At 46.9% G+C, this 21,035-nt stretch overlaps 1 protein-coding gene across 3 annotated transcripts in view; it reads right to left on the bottom strand.

Annotated features, from left to right (window-relative positions):
- Itgae (integrin subunit alpha E) overlaps positions 1 to 21,035 on the bottom strand; it is a 67,394-nt gene that overhangs the window by 31,145 nt on the left and 15,214 nt on the right. For 2 of the 3 annotated variants that reach the window (XM_027922573.3, XM_071603743.1), the window contains exons 2-10: positions 13,979 to 14,099; positions 5,537 to 5,619; positions 4,249 to 4,316; positions 3,754 to 3,871; positions 3,381 to 3,524; positions 2,861 to 2,976; positions 2,150 to 2,301; positions 1,149 to 1,302; positions 90 to 240 (exon numbers count right to left, since the gene is read on the bottom strand). In XM_027922573.3, the coding sequence (XP_027778374.2) occupies positions 90 to 240; positions 1,149 to 1,302; positions 2,150 to 2,301; positions 2,861 to 2,976; positions 3,381 to 3,524; positions 3,754 to 3,871; positions 4,249 to 4,316; positions 5,537 to 5,619; positions 13,979 to 14,099 (1,107 nt within the window). Of the gene's footprint in view, positions 1 to 89; positions 241 to 1,148; positions 1,303 to 2,149; positions 2,302 to 2,860; positions 2,977 to 3,380; positions 3,525 to 3,753; positions 3,872 to 4,248; positions 4,317 to 5,536; positions 5,620 to 13,978; positions 14,100 to 21,035 lie in introns of those variants that run through there. The other variant, XM_071603744.1, reaches the window with a different exon arrangement.

The raw sequence follows: 21,035 nt of genomic DNA, 5'->3' as shown, positions 1-21,035 counted from the left end.
AAAGTGGAACAGAGCTGGGCTAGAACACAGGGTTTCTTGCTGAGTGCTGAGGGAGGCTGCCATAGGTTGGGGGTCCCTGGGGTCCTCACCTTCCATGTGAATGATGTTCTGCTGCAGTTTCCTCAGCAGCCCATTCAGTGCTGTGTAGTTGGTCACCTTGAAGGCATGGGTCTCTTTGGGATCTGAGGCAATCAGTTTCAGTTCCTTGTCGGTCCTATCATTCTTGAATGCATTTCCCACCTGCAAAGAGGCCCAGGCTCAGGAAGTTTTCTATCACTTATCTCCTTTCTGATCTCTCTTCTCCCACACATATACTGTGGACTGTAGGGGGGCACCCTAAACAGGAGCTATGCACACACCTCTGAGTAAAGCGGTACTGGACTGGTATTGCCCCTATTGCAATGCAAGTGCACTTGCCTCTGCTCGGATAGAAAGGTGCAGCTCTGGGACTGGGCGTTGCCCAACTGGAGTGTGCTGCCTCCTTGTTCCTTTGTAATCCTACCCTTTGCCCTCTTTTGGATAGAATGTTCCATGGAAACTCCCCTTGTGTGTCCCCTATCTAAGAATAAAGAATTCCTGTGGCTCTCTCTCTCTCTTTCCACAGATCCCTAAGGTTGCAGGTCCTCCCTGGATTTTGAAAAGGTACTTCTGTGTGCTTGCGTGCCTTCTTCACTGTTTTCTTAAGCAACTGAAGTAGTCAGATTTTGTGAAACCAGCATAGGTCACCAGCTTGGATAGATGGCAATACTGGACAAAAGTCCAGTTTTACCAAGCTGAATTTGTTTTCTTAAGATGCCAGGCTCCTTCTCATCTCAGTACATGCTGTTCCCTCTGCCTGCAGAGTGCTCCCCCCACACCCTAGGCCAGCTTCTCCTGTTGGTCCTCCAGGACATGGAGCCCCACCACTTCTTCCAGGAACCTTCTTGTGGGCTATCACCATCATACTCAGCCAGGGAGCTGTAACCATCACTGGGAAATAAGCCCTCTGTAGGAAGACCCAATGGGTCACAGCACATGGGACCAGGAGAAAATGAGTGTTGGAGAATAGAAAGCATTTGGGCACACTGTTTTCAGAAGCCCCTATCAGGGGCTCCTTCCCACTCAGGCTGTTCAGGGGAAAGGAATACCTCCTGGCTCCTGGCTCTTACCCCAATGGCAAAACGCTCAACACCCTTCATCTTGGGGGAGTTGATGACAGTTGTGAGGTTGAGGGGATCATCAAATATGTCACCATCAGTGAGCACCACCATGACCTTGGATGCCTTTTTTCTGGAGCCGTTCTTTGGGACGAAGATGTTGTCTCTAGGTAGGACAATCAATGAAGAGAACATTGTTAAAGGGATGACTGCACTCTGGGGGAGATGTTATTCACTGATCAGTTTTAGAATTGAGAAGTTTAATAAGCCCTGCCAAGTGGAGAACCAAGACCCAAAGAAGGGGGGGTGATGTCCCTTATGCTACATAGCAAGGCACCTGCAACCATGTATCCTTGTTCCTCACCTACTTCTGTCAGAAAGGGGCTAGACAGCACTTGAGTTTGTCCCTTTTATGCGTGTGCAGGAATAGTGTTGCTATTACATGGTAGACAGTACTTACAAAGCACTTATCATGTGCCAGGCACTGTTGTGAGCATTGTACGTGTTTTAATCCATTTAATCCTCACAAAATCCTATGAGGCAAGGACTATTATTATCCTCATGTTAAAAGTAAGGAAATTGGCTGGATGTGGTGGCACAAGCCCATAATCCCAACAACTCAGGAGGCTGAGGCAGAAGAATCACATCACAAGTTCAAGGCTAGCCTCAGCAATTAACAAGACCCTGACTCAAAAAAAAAAAAAAAAAGTGAGGACATTGAAGCACAGAAAGGTTAGGAGGCAACTTGCCCAAGGTCATATAAGTATAAGCTAGAGTTGAGATTTGAATCTGGGTAGCCTATCCACTGAACACTGTGCTCTACTGTGTCTGTCTTATGGGAGGAAGTCCTTGGAAAGAATTTTGGAAGATGGTCCTGGGATGTCATCCTACATTCCCTCAGCTAGGAAAGAATGAGAACCCCACTTCCTCTTCTCAGTTTTGTGCAGCCACCTTCTCTAGGCATGATGCTACACAGAGCCTCTGGTGGAGCTGCTAGTTGGCATCCTACTCACAGGACGTGCTGCATGGCTGATGCGGTCTTGGTAACATTCCCCACTTGAGTGACTTTCTGGACTCTGGCGAGGGAGGCCATCACATCCTGGCTGTCTCGAAGATCAAACTCAGTCTGGATCACAGCCCCATATTGCACCAGGGCAAAGCTGCACTGGAAGGGAGGGGTAAGGGGACGGAGGATGTTGGCAAGGTTGCCATGCACAAGGCCATCCCTATCCCTGAGGTGGCTCCCCCTGGAAACACTGGAAGAATCCTCTCATCCACCTTGTCCCCCTTCCCAGAAGGAGATTTTAATTACCAAGCAAGTAGGTATAGAGGAACATATGACGGTCATGAAACCCAGTGTATCAGATTTCTCCCTGAATTCATGTTCCTGTGTAGACCCCCTCCATATTGAGTTGGGATTGGTTGTGTGACTTGTTTTGACCAGTAGGACATCAGCAAATTCATGCATTGAGTCCTTCCTTCTTGGAATGTTACTGCCACAGAAATTTTGGGCTGAGCTTCTGAAGACACATGGCCCAGACAATCCAGGTCTGAGGCAGTCAGGCAACCAGGCAGACCCATAGAAGAACCACCCACCTGAGCCCAACACAAATATCTGACCCATAGAACTATGAGCAAATAAAATGGTGGTTGTTTTGAGGTCATTTTCTACATGGCAATAGATAAGTGGTAAACTCCATGAGATCGCTTTTAGGGACACCCACCTCAAAACACTTCTCATAGAAGTTCCTCATCATGTTGGAGATGAAGTCTTTGGCTCTCTGGAAATCTGGGGGATCAATGCTTCCTGAGCCATCCAAGATGATGGCAATCTCAGTACCTGGCCAAGACAATGCAGCAGGTCAGGTCAGATGTGGAGTGGGCATGAGATTAGGGGCAGGAGTGTGGGCATATGTCCTGCCCTGCAGGGCACACACCCCAAACAAGCCCTGAGGACTCAGCTCAGGAGTGAAGCTAGGGAACCTCCTGAGAGTGAAGCTCTTATCTCAGAGGCAAAGAGAGCTAGAACCTGCTCTGCTTCTGACTTGCTGTGTGAATCACTTCTGTTGCTCTCACTCTGGGCCTCAGTTTCCCCATCATAAGATGGAGGGAGAAAAGCTGACACTAGCCAAGTCTGTAGAGCACAGCCACTGCCCTCCATCTCCCAGACCTGGGCACATCTCACCCCAGGAGGCTGCTCGCCTGGGGATTGGCTCTGGGAGCCCCACATCTGCCTCTTCTTACCAGCTTCCTCTTCTTCTTCCTCCTCCTCTGCCTTCTCCAGGGCCCTGCGCCTCCTGGCTGTGTTTTTATCCTTCCTCCAGATGCCTCTTTTGTTTCCATAGCAGTCCCCTATGTCCACATGTTCTTCTGGATCCAGGATATTTTCTTTAAGAAACACACGAAAGAGCTCAGAATCAAAAGGCTCCATCTTCCCCTGAGGCAAGCTTATACTCAGCTCCGCCCTGATGATTCCTTTCACATAGGGTCCTGAGCCTGCCTTGTCCCACTCTTGGCCTCAGTGCTCCTCTGCCCCTGCTATGGCTGGTGCCTCTCATTGGAGAGTAGAGAGGATCTCTTTAAAGCTGCCCAAGGCTGGAGAGCATGCAATTTTTACCAAGGTCAGAGAAGGAGGCCTGAGCCTGGGGGCGCAAGTCAGGGGCCAGCAGGCTGCAGGTGCCTGTGAGTTCTGAGCTGAGGCTGTGGAGTTGCCGGGCCTGAACTTGAACACATATCTGGGGGGACGAGAAGAAAGGGAGAAGAAAGGTTGAGTGAGCCCCTGGTGTTCTAGTCATAGCCACACTATAATCCTCATGGTGGAACTCAGTGACTCAACCAGTCAGGTGTCACGGAGACAGCAAGCTCACCCCTCAACAGGGGAGGAGTTGGTGCTGAGGTTCAAGCTGAGGTTAGCACCAGGGTGGGTGTGCCAGGCCACATGGAATACCTAGGTCAGCCCTGGCATGAGCATAGTTAGTCAGAGTATGAACAGCCCAGGGAATGCACCAGGAAAACAGAACATCAGTCAGGACTGGTACAAGAGCAGAGTCGCTCACAGGGGTCAGCACCAGCCTCCTCAGGGCCCTGCATCCTCCCACTCATGCATACTCACCAAAACACCCTGGTGGTTCCGAACAACTGTCACTCCATGGTACCTTCCTTTTGGGATGGGGACATGCTCTGAAATAGTTCAACCAGGTAAGAAGGTAGAGATGCTGGGAGGCAATCCTACATCCAAGTTCTAAGGGCACAGGGCCATCTTTGTAAGGGACCCTGAGCAGTACCAAGAGGCTGGAATTGGGGTGGAGGGCTCCAAGGACAGGCCTGGACATATCCTGGATGCAATGCCTTTCCCTGGCCTCATTTACTACCTCCACAAATGCCCCTTGATGTCTGCTCTGTACCCAGCCTTGTGGCTGATGGGGATCCAAAAATGATTGTGACCTAGGGCTTTTCCTCAAGGGGCTCCTGGTCTGGAGTCCAGGTAAAAAAGCACTACTAGTGGGTATGTGCAGTACCAGGTGAGTGTGCAAGATGTTGTAGGACCACCTATGAGGGCCAGGGAAGCTTCCAACCTCAAAAACCCTGGAAATCTTACTGCCCCACGACCCCAGAGGCAGGAGTGAAAGCTCCTCCCTCCATCTCCCTGCTATGGCCTCAAGATACTCTTATTTTTGAGTCACAGAATCCCCCAGCCCTCCTGCTGGACTGTGAACTTATCTTGGCAGAGATTGAGTCTGTACAACTCAACACCTCTCCCAGAGACAATGATTCTACTTCAATGTCTGTCAGAGCCTGGGTGATGTAAATTGCATTGGGTGGGAAGGTAGATCTGGTTAATGAAGAATCACATTCCTTCCTTCCTTCACGCTTCATTTGAATAGCACTTACCACATATCCTATATGCCAGACCCCATGCTGGACCTTAAAGAAGGACATAGTGAGACCAGATGGGAGGGCTGAATTCCTTGGAGGTGTGAGGAATTGGGTTGGGTTGGGTTGGGTTGGGGTTTGGAATCAGCTAGAGTGGGGTTTGCATCTGTGGTACCACCAATGACAGAGGTGTCACTTTAGCCATACTGGCAACCAAAGAATTTAACTTCTGTGAACTGTAGCTTCCTCTCCTGTGAATGGCACGATTTGGAGGATTCAAAGTGAACGAGGCACTCAGCAGGGTACCAGGCATACTGTGCACACTCAGTAAATAGAGGACAGAATGGGGGAAGGTGGGCAGGTGATTGGGGCTGGGTGCAAAGGGGTCTGGGTGCTGGATGGGAGGTCACTGTGGAGATACTGGCCTGGATTAGGTGGAATTGGGATTGCAAGGGTTTGGGTTGGAATGAGTGGGACTCCTAGAAAAGGGGATCTGGGGAACATTACCTGGAGTTGGGTTGACTTACCTACTGGTTGGCAGACAATTTCATCCTGGCTGAGGGAACACTGATGTAGGGGTGCTGCTGTTCTAGGGCTGGTGATCAGGAGCCTGGAGGCAGGGTGGGCAGACAGCAAGGCTGAGCCAGCTAAGGACTCCCTTCTCTGACCAGGCATGGTCTTCCTGTTCCAGGTCCACAGCCTCCCTGTCCATCTGGCGATGGAGAAGGCCCAGACCCCAGGAGAAACAGGCAGAGTCCTAGCCTAGACATCAGCCTCTGCATTACAGAGAAGGTATTTTCTCAGCCTCTACTTCTGTTCAGCTCTGGGCAAGAAATGGTTAGATGTAGCCCCTCTCTGCCTGCTGTCCACCCTGACAGAGTTTCTGGTGATAGGTAAAGACCCAGTTCTCTCTTGGGAACTAAGTTGGTGATAGGGATGGGGATGGGGGTAGAAGGAGCCAGGAAGCCACCAGCAACACAGTTGGTTCTTTGGGGGGCACTGCTGGCTTCCTGGTTACCACTCAAGGGTAGTATTCAGAGACAGCGTTTCCTGAGAAGAACATGCCAGTGCCCCTATAGGTCAGTCATCACTGGAGATGTAGGGGCCTGATGAAGCCATCCTCAGGAGATGTGATTCCTGGTTACATTTTCCCCCCACCCTAAGCAGACAGGGAGATGGCAGAGTCCAGTATCAGACTAAACCTTCTCACTTTCCATGTAGTCCAGGGGAAGGCTGGGTTTCCCTGAGACAGAGGGCGAGCACCTCAGGCTGAGGGCTGCAAGTCAGGACTGGTGGGAAAGGGATCTGAGGAGGTGTGGCTTAGTAACAGTGATCCAACCAAGTTCAAAGTCTTCCTGTTGGGAGAAGTGGGAAACCATGGAGGACTTTATAAAGGGGAAGCACATGACTAGTCTGTGCTTTTGAAAGATCATGATATGCAGGGGACAGACTGAGAGCACAGGATGAGGAACAAAAGTGAGGTGCTGTCTCTACTTCCTCACCTCTTATCACAATACAAGGTTTTTATTATAAAATATATTCACAGATTTGCATGGTTTACAGAATAAGAAGTCTACATCTTTGCATGTGTCCCACCCCAGGTGAACCTACCAGGCTTACTTCTGCCTCTACTACACTTCTTGTCAAGGTTATCAGTATCTGGTGGATACTGTCCTCATCTTCCTTAACCTCTCAGCAGCCCAGGATGTAAGTGGCCCTCTCCTCTCTGATGCTCTTTCTTCCCATTTCCTTGCTCTCTCACTTCTCCTTCTGGAACTCCTTCACTGGCTTATTTGCCATCTGACCTCTAAATGTCACTTGTTCCTTGTCTTCCTAACCATCACACTCTCCATGGTGACCCCTTCCCAGCCCATGGCTTCAGTGCTGAATCAATGCTCAAATTCACACTTTCACATCTGTGGCCTCAGCGTCCCTCCAGCAGACAGATGTTAGACCAGCCAGCTGTGGCTCTGTGAGCAGAATAATGGCTTCCCAGATGTCCACATCCTAGTCCCCAGAATTTGTCCATATGCTAGTCACCAGAACTTGTGGATAGGTTTCCTTTCACAGTGATGGGGACTTTGCAGACATGATTAAATTAAGGATCTTTGAGATGGGGACATGTGATTAAATTAAGGATCTTGAGATGGGAAGATGATCCTGGATTATCCAGGTGGACATGGCTAATAGTTCTACTATTAGCCCTTTTAAGAAGGAAGCAGGAAACTCAGAGTCAGAGAAAGATCTGAAGGGCAGTGGGCCGCAGCCCACCACCCCAGACATGGCGGCTCCACTGGGTGGTATGTTTTATTCCTTCCTCTGTCTTGTGGGTTAGTGAATGGTATCTTTTTTTGTGCCCCTTGCTGCATTGTATGCTCATGGGAAATAGGCATTACTGCTCTGGAATATATAGGAATATGTATTTTGTACCCACTTTGTGTATATATATTACTCATTTTGTTTGTGAGCTGTGAGGATGATTCTTGGCTTGTGGACCTATGACCTGTGATGACTAGCCTGAGGCCAGCATATCTCCCCTTGGTTGGAGTGTGTAGATCAAAACTTAAAAGTTATTTTTTACTCATAAGGGTTTTAACTTGGTCATTTCATGCCATTTAGAAGCTCTGATTGGCAGCTTTAGATTTCTTGATTAAAAACGTAAATAAACGCCCAGTGTGATGGCACACACCTGTAATCCCAGTGGCTCAGGAGGCTGAGGTAGGAGGATTGCAAGTTCAAAGCCAGCCTCATCAAAAGCCAGGTGCTGGGGCTGGGATTGTGGCTTAGTGGTAGAGCACTCGCCTAGCACAGGCGGGACCCGGGTTCGATCCTCAGCACCACATAAAAATAAAGGCATTGTGTTGTGTCCATCTACACCTAAAAAATAAAAGTTAAAAAAAAAAAAACCCAGGTGCTAAGCAACTCAGTGAGATCTTGTCTCTAAATAAAATACAAAATAGGGCTGGGGACATGGCTCAAGATCAGAAACTATTCTACTTGGTGCTTAATGAAAATGTTTTGAATGAATGTATATACAAGTTATTGTCATTTCTTTATTAATTTCAATATTGAAAAAAAAAAGGTCTGAATATGTGATATTACAGGATGTAAGGCGGACGAAAGGGACCATGAACCAAGGATATGGGTAGTGTCTAGAAGCTATACAAGGCAAGAAAACACTTCCTAAACCTTCCAGAGGGAATGTGGCCCTGCTGACATCTTGATTTTAGCCCATTAGGACCTGTGTCAGATTTATGACCTCCAGAACTAATTGACCCTCAATGGAACCTGCTAGTTCCCCTGTATCTGGATCCATACAGGCCACCAACTGCCTGAGACCAGCGCAGCCAAACTAGCAGGTTCCATTTAGGAAAATAAAGACTCACATATGCAGATTTTTGAAGATAACAGCTGGGATTGGGTGGAACACTGCTTTCTGATGGAAAAGCAGGTCTAAAGAATTATGCCAGCAATCTTTATTATATTTGTCTCATAGATTAAAGACTATGCAAGCATTATTCTTTGTATTCATGAAAGTTACAGAGTTAGCAACATTATGCAGTTTATTCCTCAGTTACATTTTACAGTTGCAATGTGCAATGTTAGGAGATTGTGCAGCTTCCAAGAAAGTCCATTGTTTAAAGTTACTGTTATGCAGGCAGGTTCAGGAGCAACAGAGCTGGTGAAACATTGTGGTTGTCTAGCAAAAGAGTTCCTTTATTCTCAGGAGTTGTGTGCCTGAGATCAAGGTCCAGGCTGATAAGACTGTAGCACAGGGCCTCCTCATGGAGGGCATTACCATAGAAACTAGGCATCCTGTACCTTTTCACAGAAACTTCCCCAGGCACCAAGCATGTCACAGCCATGAAATCATCAGGGACCTCAATTTCAGACACTGCTCTCCCATTCACTATCACCGCTCTCTACACCCACACACTTTTAAAAATGGTCAAAACCTCTAGCACAGCCCACAGGCTTTGCAGTCTAGACCCTCCCTGCCTTCCGGGCCTCCCCTGTCCCCTAGACAGCCTCTGGTCCTTTCCTGCCTCAGGCCCATTGCCTTGCTATTCCCTCTGCCCAGAACCTTCCACTCTTCACTAGTTTGGTTCTTTCTCATTCCTGTGCCTTGCTTAATGGTCTCTCCTCATAAATGTTTTCTCTAGCCAGCCCCACCTCACAGCCCTGTTAACTGCTACATTACCCCATTTTATTTCCTCCTCAGAACCTGTTGCCACCTAATCGTATCTGGTTTACTTGATTACCTGTTTATTCTGTGTTTCCCCACTAACCAGTGAGTTCCCTAAGGATTGTCTCTAACTCATTCACCTTGTAATTCCCAAGGCCTGACACAGAGCAGGGGCTCAGTAGATCTTTGTTGAATGACATGAATGACAGCCCAGGCAACAGCAGAGGGAGAGGAAGACCGGGTGCAGCTGAGCCCCCAAATTAGGTCACCCTCAGCAGCCCTGCTGCTCTCCCCAGACTTCTCCCCAGCCTAAGCCTCAGCCCTGGCCCAGTACTTTTTCCCCTGCTCCCCACAACAGGTGGGTTCAGAACATGGGCCACATACAGCCCTGGACCAGTTGAGCTCTCTCCTCTTCAGGCCTTGGCCAAACTGTTTTCTCTGCCTTCCACTTCCTTCTCCTGCAGAAGAATTACCCAGACACCAGTTACTTAGGAAGCCCTCCTAAAAGAAGGTGAAACTTGATCCCCTCCAAGGCCAGTAGGTAGCCCTGACTACTAGCCTCCCTTCTCATTCCTGCCCTCTGTTCCCATTTAAACTGAGTTCCCAAGAGACTACCATGTACAGCTATGCAAGCTGCACACTGCAGATCCCAAAGATTGCCATTTCTATCACAGTCATTCAATAGCATGATTTGGGGCCCAGTCTGAGCTGCCTCTGCTCCCCATCCCATTTTTCCCCCATGACCAGTGATCCCCAGTGACTGATAAATCCACTAAACACTGACTGACCAGCAGTGACAGAGGATCAGCCATCCACTAACAGCTACAGGGACCCTATTCCATTGAGGGCTGGCTATAGCCCCGGCACCCCTTGTCTATCTCCTGCCTTCTTGCATATCTAACCTATCTTTCTTGGAGTCCGTTTCCAAGTCTCTCGGGCAGGGGGGAGGCCTGCTCTATGTCCCACTCCATATCCCTTGCAGCAGCCGAAGCCCAGGGTGCTGCCAGCCCTGGTCTGTTATATTTTAGAGAGAAACAGTGTGAGGGAGTTGGTGGTAGGTGGTAAAATTTTGTTTAGGTAAAATTGACTTTTAGGTAAACATAGACTTTTAATTCATTTGGTAGTAGGGCAAGCACAGAAAAAAAACCAGTGATCATCATGGGGAAAAGACGTGCAAAAGGCAGGATGAGGCAGCCTGTTTTATATGGCCCAACTGGCCAACCAGTGCATTTCCTGCCCGTGGTCTTGTGGACTATCATCTGTGGCAGGAACTCAGAAGTGCCTCTACCACATCCTCCTCCCCAGCATGTGAAACCCCGTGAGCCCCCTCTGCTTAAGTAGGTGTTCTGGGAGGTTTCATGAGCCCCACTGAGTTCTCCCCCACCCCTGAGCAAGCTTTGAGCCCTCTGTACCAGGAACTTCAAACAGACATCCCTCATCTACATGGGCCTTTGGGGTTCTGGGGCAGGGAACATTCTGGGAAGGATCCACTGGAGTAGTAATAGGTGAACAGGAGATGGTCACAGATAACTTGGACTTTGATGCATTACAAACAGTTTGGAAAACTCAGTGCTGAATTAATGCATATCCATGGTCCAGCAATATTACTCATGGGCCCAATGAAAATAAGTACACCCATCCGTCAAATGGAAGTATGCAAGGAAACTACCCACATGCCCACCATTAGTACTGTTCACACAATGGAAAAATCTAGCAAAGGGTATGAGAGTTATAGCCACAGGCAATACCATGAATGAGATTCACAGACCTTATGCTGAGTGAGAGGAGCCAGACAGAGCACATATTGTATGCTTCATTTATATCAAGTTCAAAACCAGGCAGAACTAAACTACAGAGACAAGAGTCAGGAGGAGGCTACTATTGGCAGGGGATATGTCTCTAATTGACCATGGGGCTTCCAGAGGTTTCTACAGGCTGCTACAGTCCTTTAGGTCTGGACTTTACTTGCATAGGCAGCTTAGCAGGATGAGCTTGCATGCTTTTGATGTGTGCATTTTTTTTGCACATGGCATATGTCAATCAAATTTCACCTAAACAAAACACCGTAAACATAGGCTTTTAATTCATTTTCCCACAGCCCAAATCTCCCTGATAATCTTCTCACTATCCATCCCTGCTTAGTACCCTTCTAGCTCCTTCAAACCCTCTGTGCCTGGTGACAAAGCACCACCCACCTCTCCCATCAGATTCTCCTCACTCTCAGCCTCAGCCACATGAAGTTTTCTCAGTCCTTCATCTTGCTCAGGCTGTTCTTTTTGACTGAACTTTCCTTTTCCATCCTTTCTCACACAAACTTCTACTCATCTCCTGAGTTCTGTTGTACGTACTGAAGAACACAGCTGTCTCTATGTTCCTGGGTACCCTTGATGCCCCCACCAGAGCTGTCATTATCTTTGCCATTGTCCAACTTGTCTGTTTCCCTCAGGAGCCTGGTAGCCCCATGAGAACAGTGGCCATGTCTCCACTATCTCATCCCCCTATGCTGACCCTGAATATAGATCCTTGCTGAAGGAGTGAATAAATAAAAGAATGAATGGCACCTTCCTTTATCACTTAAACCTACTGATTAAATCCACCAAGCAAGCCTCAGGCCCAGCTCCAGGCTCAAGCCCAGCCCTTAACATCATAGTTTTATTATTATAGGAATGGAGGTTGGACCAGCATAGAAAAAGTTTAATTTATGGTAATGATTTTATGATTTATAAGCCATTCTTACCAAAATAGACATGGACTATTTCTAATTTTAATATTGATATTGCAGTTAAAGTTCTTGGTTATAAACAACAGAAACTCACTATTAACAACATAAGCAAGATTACACCAGACTGTTCACTGTACAAAGAAACTAGGGACCAGAAAGGGACCAAGCCCACCTGATTGTCAGGGTCATAGCCCATGTCCCAGGGCCTATGAGGCTGCTATAGGAGCTTCTACTGCCCACTCAACCTCTACCAAGCAGAGCTGCTCTATTCTGCAGAACCCTGAGTGCCTCACATGGCTCTAGCCAAAATCTGTCTAGACCATAGGCTCGTATGAGCTAGGTTTAAAGCCAACACTTGACCAATGACTAGAAACTAAATGGTGAAAGTGGACAGAAAGAAGAAGCCTGGGGCTGGACCTAAGCCTGGCTTCGTGGTAGGACAAGCACAGAAAAAACCAATAATCATTATGGGGAAAAAGAAAAGTGGGGGGAGGCAAGAAAGGACTGCTTTAAAAATAGATTAGAAAGACACAACAACAATATGAATCACAACCAGATCCTGCTTTAAAACAACACAGCTATAAAAGCCATTTTGGTGACAACAGGAAGCTTCTCTTAAATATAGATATAGTCCTACCCTAGCATACCATCATTATCACCACATAATAGAAGACATATTTGACCTATTTATGCCCTGCCAACATGTAAGCTCCCCAAGCCTTGGGGGTTTTGTTTGCTGTGCTCACTGCATCCCTCAGGCTTGGCACATTAGTAAGTGTCCAACAGATATTTGTTGAGTAAATGACTATTGCATATTTAATTCCACAACCTGCCCTTTGTCATCTAACAGTATGTCTTGAGGTTGATCTGCGTTAATCACCAAAGTACTAGTTTCACTCATTTAACCTGCTTTTAGAACTGCTTCACATAATACATATTATTTTTCCATTTTCCCAGTGCTGAACCTGTCTAGTCTTTCACTATTACTAGCAATGTACAATCAACAATTTGTAAGAGCTGGGGGTCTAGCTGAGCAGTAGAACATTTACAAGGCCCTGGGTTCAATCTCCAGCACTCTGACCCTGTACACACACACACACACACACACACACACACACACACACAATGGGCTAGGGACATAGCTCAGTGGCAGAGCATGTACTTAGAATGTATGAGGCCCTGGGTTTAATTCCAAGAACCACATTAAAAATGTGTGTGTGTGTGTGTGTGTAAATTTTTTTTTAATGGGAGTGTCTCTAAGGTTGGTATCTGGGGTACAACTGCTGAGTCAAAGGCTACGTGCATCCCTGATTTTACCAGATATGGCAAAATTGCTCTCCAAGGTGGTGAAACCAAGGTACACCCCACTACAACCCTGTTTCACCACATCCTTACTGCACAGTGCTGTCAGATTTTTTTCTTGTCTTTTTTTCTGGTACTGGGGATTGAACCCAGGGAGCATTATCACTGAGTTACATCCCCAGTCCTTTTATTATTTTATTTTGAGACAGGGTCTTTCCAAGTTGCAGAGGCTGGCTTCAAACTTTCAATCTTCCTGGCAGCCTCCCCAGTTGCTGGGATTATAGTAGAGATGTGACACTGGGTCCAGCACATCATAGCCTGCCTCTTAATCACTAGTTCTTGGGCCTCATAGTTTCAGTTTTTTTCTTTTTTTTTTTTTAACTTTTTTTGGTGGCCTTCCAAATTTTCTATGTTGAGCACATGTTACTTTTTAATATACTAAATTGTCTATGTTGAACACATGTTGCTTTTATAAGAAACAAAAGAGCCATCATGAACTTTATTCTAAAATAGTTTTTAAGTTCCCCTCCCCCAAGCAGTGGAGCAGAAAGAGGACTGAAAGAGGAGAGGGATGGGGGCTCTATGGACTCTACAGACCAGCTTTGGGCCCAGGCTTCTCCTGCACCTTTTGTTTCTGCTGAGTATCTTTCCGAAAGTGAAGGGAGTTTCTGTCCAGACTACAGGGGTGAGGTGTTGACACCATCTTGGGATGCCTCTCAGGCTCCCCAGAAACCCACCAATCTTCACCCTTCTACTCACCAGGTCCGGTTGGTGCTAGGGTCTTGGTGCAGAAGGGAGCTGAGCACGAAATGTGAGTCTCCTTCAGCTGTGATCCAGGGCCGGGTCACATCCACATTGAAGGCCTCCAGGAGAACCTGGCCTATGGGGATAAGAGGAACATTTGATGAAGGAGTCTGGGCCTTTACCACCCATTATTTCATCAGATCCTGTGGTGTCATTATCCCCCCTTTCACAGATGAGAAAAGTGAGCCCCCTACCCCCATGTTTTTCCCCCCATGGGAGTAAGACTAGAGGAAGGTAGCATCTGACCAAGAGCCTCTGATCCCCTTTTATTTTTCCTTGTTTGAATCTTAATATGACAAATCAACTGTTAAAAGACATTTTAAGACAGGGAAATTTTTATGTGGCCAGCATATTAGATGATACCAAAGAATTATCATTAATTTTATTAGTTGATGAGAACACTATGTGTAAGAAAACATGCTCTTCTTCATAAATGCAGTGAGGGGTGAAATGACATTACTACATTTCATTTGTGATTTGCTCTAAAGTAATGCTCCTGAACCATTAACGTGTGAATGAATCATTTGAGAATCTCATTAAATTGAAGATTCTGACTGAGGAGGTCAGGGAGCAGGGCTGAGATTCTGTTCTAAAAAGCTCATCAGTGACGCCAATGCTGCTACTGGTCCTCAGACCCCATTTTGAGTTGAAAGTTTTCAAAATATTTTGGAAAATGAAACAAAAAAAAGGAGATGGGGCAAAATAAATGCAGAAAGTATGGTGAAATGTTGATAATGGTGTCATCTAGGAGATGAATGTATTGGGTTTCTTACAGTTGTCTTGTTTGTGTTCACACAGGCTTAAGATTTTGTTACTGAAAATCTTTTAAGGATTGGAGTGGCAATCTTTTAAAGGGTTCTGAGGGCTGGTCTGGATTTCTCATCACTCAATTTCCAGTTCCTCTCCCTGAGAAGAAATAAAGTAGTGAGAAGATACAGGGAAAAACTCAGTTTCTCCTACATTCTCACTACTCAAAATACTTCTGTGACCCCAGATGCATGGGAGTTTTCCCATACACACCAAACAAAAGTCCCTCAGCAATGGATACCAACTGGATGACCTCTAATTTAGGTTAATTCTGATACCCTCTACTGGGAGACCATGTCAGATCCCACAAGATGAGGGCTCAGTTCCACAAGACTGTCCCACCCTCCACCATGCTTCTGATACCAACAGTGAGCCCCAAGTTGTTTTTACCTGTGCTTCTGACCAACTGGATCTAAATCTGCATCCCATCACCCCCTCCTTGGGTTCAATTAATTTCCTAGAGTGGTTCACAGAACTCAGGGAAACAGGTAAATTTCTTGGTTTATCATAAAAGATATTATAAAACACATGGAGAAAGAGATGCATAGAGCCAGGTATGGGGGAAGGGGTGTGGACCTCCCAAGCCCTCTCTAGTTGCACCACCACCAGGAACCTTCTTGTATTCCACTACCTGGAAGCTTTCTGAACCCTGTCCTTCTGGAGTTTATGACATGATTGATGACATCATCCGTCAGTGGTAGTCAACTTCACAACTTAGTCCCTCTCTCTCTTCTCGGGGATTGGAGGTAGGGCTGAAAGTCCCAATCCTCCAATCCTGCCTCCATCTTTCCCAAGAACAGCTCCAACCTGCTGCCTAGGGGCTGCCATCAGCCATGCATAGAAAGCCATGTATCACTTTGGAGAGTCCAAGGACTTTAGGATTTGTATGACAGGAAATGAGAAACAAAGACTAAATATATATTTGCCAATATCACAGTAGGCATCTATATTCTATTTCTTTTTCTTTATACTTCTACCTTGCCCAGAAAATTTTGTGCTGGCTCATGAAAATATATAATATGGTAAAATAAAAGTCACAATTATAGGGCAGGCAAAAAAAAAGACAGAATAGAAATAGTGGTTTAAGAAAAGGAAAGAAGGGCTGGGGATGTGGCTCAAGCGGTAACGTGCTCGCCTGGCATGCGCGGGGCGCTGGGTTCGATCCTCAGCACCACATAAAAATAAAATAAAGATGTTGTGTCCACCGAAAACTAAAAAATAAATATTAAAAAAAAGAAAGAAAAGGAAAGAATCTGCCTAGTGCAGTGGCACACGCCCATAATCCCAGCAGCTTGGGAGACTGAGGCAGGAGGATCGCAAGTTCAAAGCCAGCCTCAGCATAAGCAAGGTGCTAAACAACTCAGTGAGACCCTTTCTCTAAATAAAATACAAAATAGGGCTGGGGATGTGGCTCAGTGGTGGAGTGCCCCTGCATTCAATCCCCAGTACCAAAACAAAAAAAAAAACAAACAAAAAGAATCTAATCAGACAGGAAGGCGGTCAACTGACATCTTATATACATATCGACCAATGCTGGCACTTTCTGTGATGACCCCACTTTTTGCTGTAAACACAGCACTAGCACTCAAGAGAAGCTTAATAAAATTATTCATTGGATAAATTCATACATGAATGAAATAAGCTTTCTTGAAGCCAACATAAAGATGAAAACGATCAGTCAGCATCATTCACAGTGTCCACAAAATTGGAGAAAGAAATTGTTCTGGTGAAGCACAACTAGTCCTGTTATTCAAGCCAGAAAATATTTCCCTGGATTTCTTCTTAGTGAGAACACTGAACAGACCCCAAATCTCATTTCCCAGAGCTGTGATTCATGCTCTCCCTGCCATTGCCCCAAAGTAGAAAATAACATACCTATTTGGGGGTCAGGGATACCTTTGAGAATCTGAGGCAAGCATCAGAGCCCTTCCCATCCCCTTATGTAGACCAAAGGGCTCAAGACATACCCCCCCAAGATATAACTGGAGAAGACAAGAAAGTGTCACCCCTAAATTTATTTCTTTGGCATAGTTTGAGCTGGTTATTCTGAAAAAAATTGAGGAGTAATTCTGAAAAGCTGTCCTGTTGTAAGAGAAATTTTATCCATAAAGGAAACCTAACTGGGTGTGGTGGCACACACCTGGAATCCCAAAAACCAGGAGGCTGAAGCAGGAGGACCTCAAGTTCAAGGCCTCAGTAACTTAGCAATACTCTCAGCAATGCAGTGAGCCCTATCTCAAAAAATAATAAAAGGGCTGGGGATATAGCTCAGTGGTAAAATACCTCTGGGTTCAATCCCCAGTGTCTGCCTGTCTGTCTCTCTCTCTCTCTCTCTCTCTCTCTTTCTCACACACACACAAACACACACACACACACACACACACACACACACACACACTAGTAATCTACAGGAAGAGATTACTTTCATTACCTGAGAGATATTATCTGTATACCAAGAACTTTATTCACTACTCAGTTCCTCCCGGACCCTCCCACAAAGCATGTCTCCACCCCCAAAATTCCTAAGCCCCTATTTCTTTCTGTAGCTCAGGATGCTACTCACCTGACACTGCTTCTGATCCTTTTTATCTGTTTTCTCTTGTTAAGCTGCCCTATGTCAGTTCAATTGGTAGCCCAAAGAACCCAGAAGGCTGAAGGGAAGTCATTCTTCCCTTGCCCAGTAAAATATCTTCCCTTAGCTGGAAGTGCTCTTCCCTCAGACTGCTTCCCCAGGTGGCTTCCTCCTCATTCTCATTGCTCACCTCCTGGCACAGGGCTTTCTTGCTTTCAAACTCCAGTAGGCCACTCTATTCCCCACAAGCACTGACCATTTACCATAATCTGGATTGACTTTGCTCTTCTCTTGTTTACTTATTATTTTGAGTGTCTCCTCCCCAGACAATGACTTCCACAAGGGCAAAGATGTGCAACTGCCTGGCTCACCGTGCTCTCCCAGGGCCTGGCTCAGTGGTCTACACTTGGTTGCCTTGGATGAGTGGACCCCTGAAACCTACTTGTAGACCCTCAGGGTTCCAGGCCAAGAACTCCCAGGTCAGGAAGAGGGTGGCACTGTCCTCCAGAGCTTAGAGGGAAGATGTCTGGTAGGGGTTGGGACAGTCTCCTTGGCCTCTTTCAGGTGGAGCACTGTGTTATACATGGGAATTCCCAGCTTGCTACAAGTGTGAGTGCAGGGCCTCCCCTGTTCCTTTACTGTCTACAACTGAGACCCGAATTGAGAATAGTCCAGTGTGTCACTTGGGCATCTGAGGCACCCCGCCTAGTGTATTCTCAGCCTGGCATGCTCTGGACCTGCTACCTGCACACTTCCTACCTCCTCTGCCCAAGCTGTTCCCTTCATCCACATGCCTTCCTCATCAGTCTCACCCCTCTGACAGCCTAGCCTTTGAGACCCTACTCAGCCAGCCAGGAGTAAGGAGCCAATGGTGACCCTAGCAGAGGAGCTCACTGGTCCCTGAGCCCAGTCAGCGACCTGTGGTGTTTCTGGCTCTCCTGTCTTGATCAGAGTGACTGTGATTAAATCTGTCTCCCATAAACCTGAATCATCCACCACAATCCCCAACTGTAGAGCCCAGCTGAGCACAGGGCCAGACCCAGAACAGCTGTCCTGAAAATGTCAAAATGGTCCAGATACTCATGTTCCACATCAACCACACCCTCATTTTTGCTGTGCTCAAGGGAGAGGTCTTGAAGGGGTGGGAATAGGGAAGAAATGAGCAGAGAGACAATCACAGCCATCCTCCCAGAGTACCTGCTATCTCCCAGGCACCTCACCATGCTACATGCTGAGGCTCAAAGAGGTTGAGCATCAGTAAATTAAATATTTGTATCTGGGGCCCAGGGTTGCCTGATTCCAAAGCTGGAAGCATTGGGGAGTTGGTAAACAAAGTGAGCAGATCACAAAAGTGCCTGGAGGAGCTGGGCACTGCCCCTGCTGGGCTCAGGTTCCTGTTGCTCTGCCACTCACTGCTAGGATAGAGCCCTACCTTAGAGATGGTGACTAGGTTGGTAAGAACACTGTGAAGGAGAATGGCATGAGAACCTCTGCGTGTGTGTGTGTGTGATGGTGGAGTCACCATATTTGCTGAACTTTCCCTGATAACCATCTGGTGCCTATGTCTGCCCAGAGCCACTCACCCTGCTCCACCATAGGGCCCCTGACTTTTTGCTTGGGCTGCCCCTATGTCACGCAACCCTTTCCCTCACTCTTTCCACTGAGACTCAGAGAAAATAGCACAGGCCCTAGAGGTAGTTCAGTCCTGAGTTCAAATTCTTGCTCTGCATAGAGTCACTGAAGGACCTTGAGTTGTCACCTCACTTCAGTATCTGCCTCTGTAACCCAGGGCTGTGTGGAGGCCCAGCATGTGGATGCTGAGGGTACAGAACTGTAACCACAGGTGAGGGTCTGTCACAGCTTCACCCACGCTCCACCACAAGCCCCCTCACATGCTGTCAGGCAGGAGAGCACAGTTAAACCAGTGTCTGTCACCACACTACCCACAGGTCTGCTCTCCACGTGGGCCTGTTGAGTCAGACTAAGAGCCCCTCCATCCTGTCAGCCCCACTGCCTCTCCCTTTGCCCATTGCACTGAACATTTTTTTTTTTTTTTTTTTACTTTTTGTGGTACTAGAAATTGAACTCAGGGGTGTTTTGCCACTGAGCTACTTCCCCTAGCCCTTTTCATTTTTTATTTTGAGAGAGGGCCTCAAACTTGAGATCCTCCCGCCTCGGTCTCCTGAGTAGCTGGGATCACAGAAGTGTGTCACCATGCCTGGCTTGCTTTGAGCATTTTAAATACACATTTTTGCAGTACAGTGATCATTGATATTCCCAACAAACCAAAGCCCAGGGGACATGGTTTGCCCAAATCTATGCAATGAGCTGCATAGCTCATAGCTTCTAGAAGTGGAATTAGATTCGGGTGTCCTGACACCTGGCCCAGAATGCCTAGAAAGGCTTTGGGAGAAGATTACACCTCAGAACAATCTGCAGAGAGCCTGCCCAGGGGAGCCGCCCATGGACCACATCCTCAGTCCATTCCCTTGGTCTTTCTATCATCTTAACCTCAAACCTTAGTCACCTGAGGTCACTGGCTCCCTCGCCCTCCACAGGCTAGCTAGAAACAATAGCCACAGGTCTTGAGCAACATTGTGTGTGGGGCACTATGCTAAGCACCTGTTGCTGTTCCAGTTGTCCTCCTATTTCTCATGAGTGCCTCCTCCTCCTCATGCCTGCCATCCTCAGCACCTGTGGACTAGACGATGACTGTAGCCTTCTTGCTGGCTTCTCTGCATCCCCTTTCTTCTATACTCCACCTTCCATACAACATACAAATCTGTCAATGTATCCCTGTGTCACACAGACTGACTGAAGCAAGGTGACATTGTCACTACCCTGCTTGAGGCCTTCCATGGCTTCCTATTCCCTTTCCAGTGAAGTCCAAGCTTTCTCAGCCTAGCATTCTGGGCCCTCCACACTCCTTACCCCCATCACCATAGACCTCTCAGGACTGGCTGCCTGTGTGTCCCCATGAGCCCCATATACCCCATATACTATACAAACCCTACACACCCATGTACACCAATGCACACACACATACCCATATATACCCCATATACAGTAAAACATACCCCATGCATACCACACACACACACCCTACCCTATGCACACCCAATATACATACAGCAAATACACTTCATATATATCCTTATACCCCATATACATTCCCATACAACCCCTACACCTCATATACCCCAAACACCACCCACACATCATATATGCTTTCCTATATATCCCCCACACATCTATACATTATACATTCACACATACCCTATACTCATTACCTGCACCCTATATACCCCATCTACAACATATATACCCCATACACAATATGTATTCCACACACAGCACACATACCTCATAACATTCCTTACCCCATATATATCCCCCCTACACTATCTGGCCCTCATACACCTCACATACATATGTACACCCCATACATTCCCTGTATACATTCTGTACACATCATGCATACCCCATACACACCATATATGTTATACACATCCCATACATACCCCATATGTACCAAATACACTCCATACACACCTCACATACCAAGCCAATTTTCCAGAGGGCTCCACAGGGCCCATATTCCACCTGGTGCTTCTAAAGCACTGCCCTTCTCTG

Source organism: Marmota flaviventris, chromosome 17, assembly GCF_047511675.1.
Source record: "Marmota flaviventris isolate mMarFla1 chromosome 17, mMarFla1.hap1, whole genome shotgun sequence".
NCBI lineage: Eukaryota > Metazoa > Chordata > Mammalia > Rodentia > Sciuridae > Marmota > Marmota flaviventris.
Note: the sequence above shows the minus strand (reverse complement) of the source record. Positions and strands in the feature narration are given on the sequence as shown.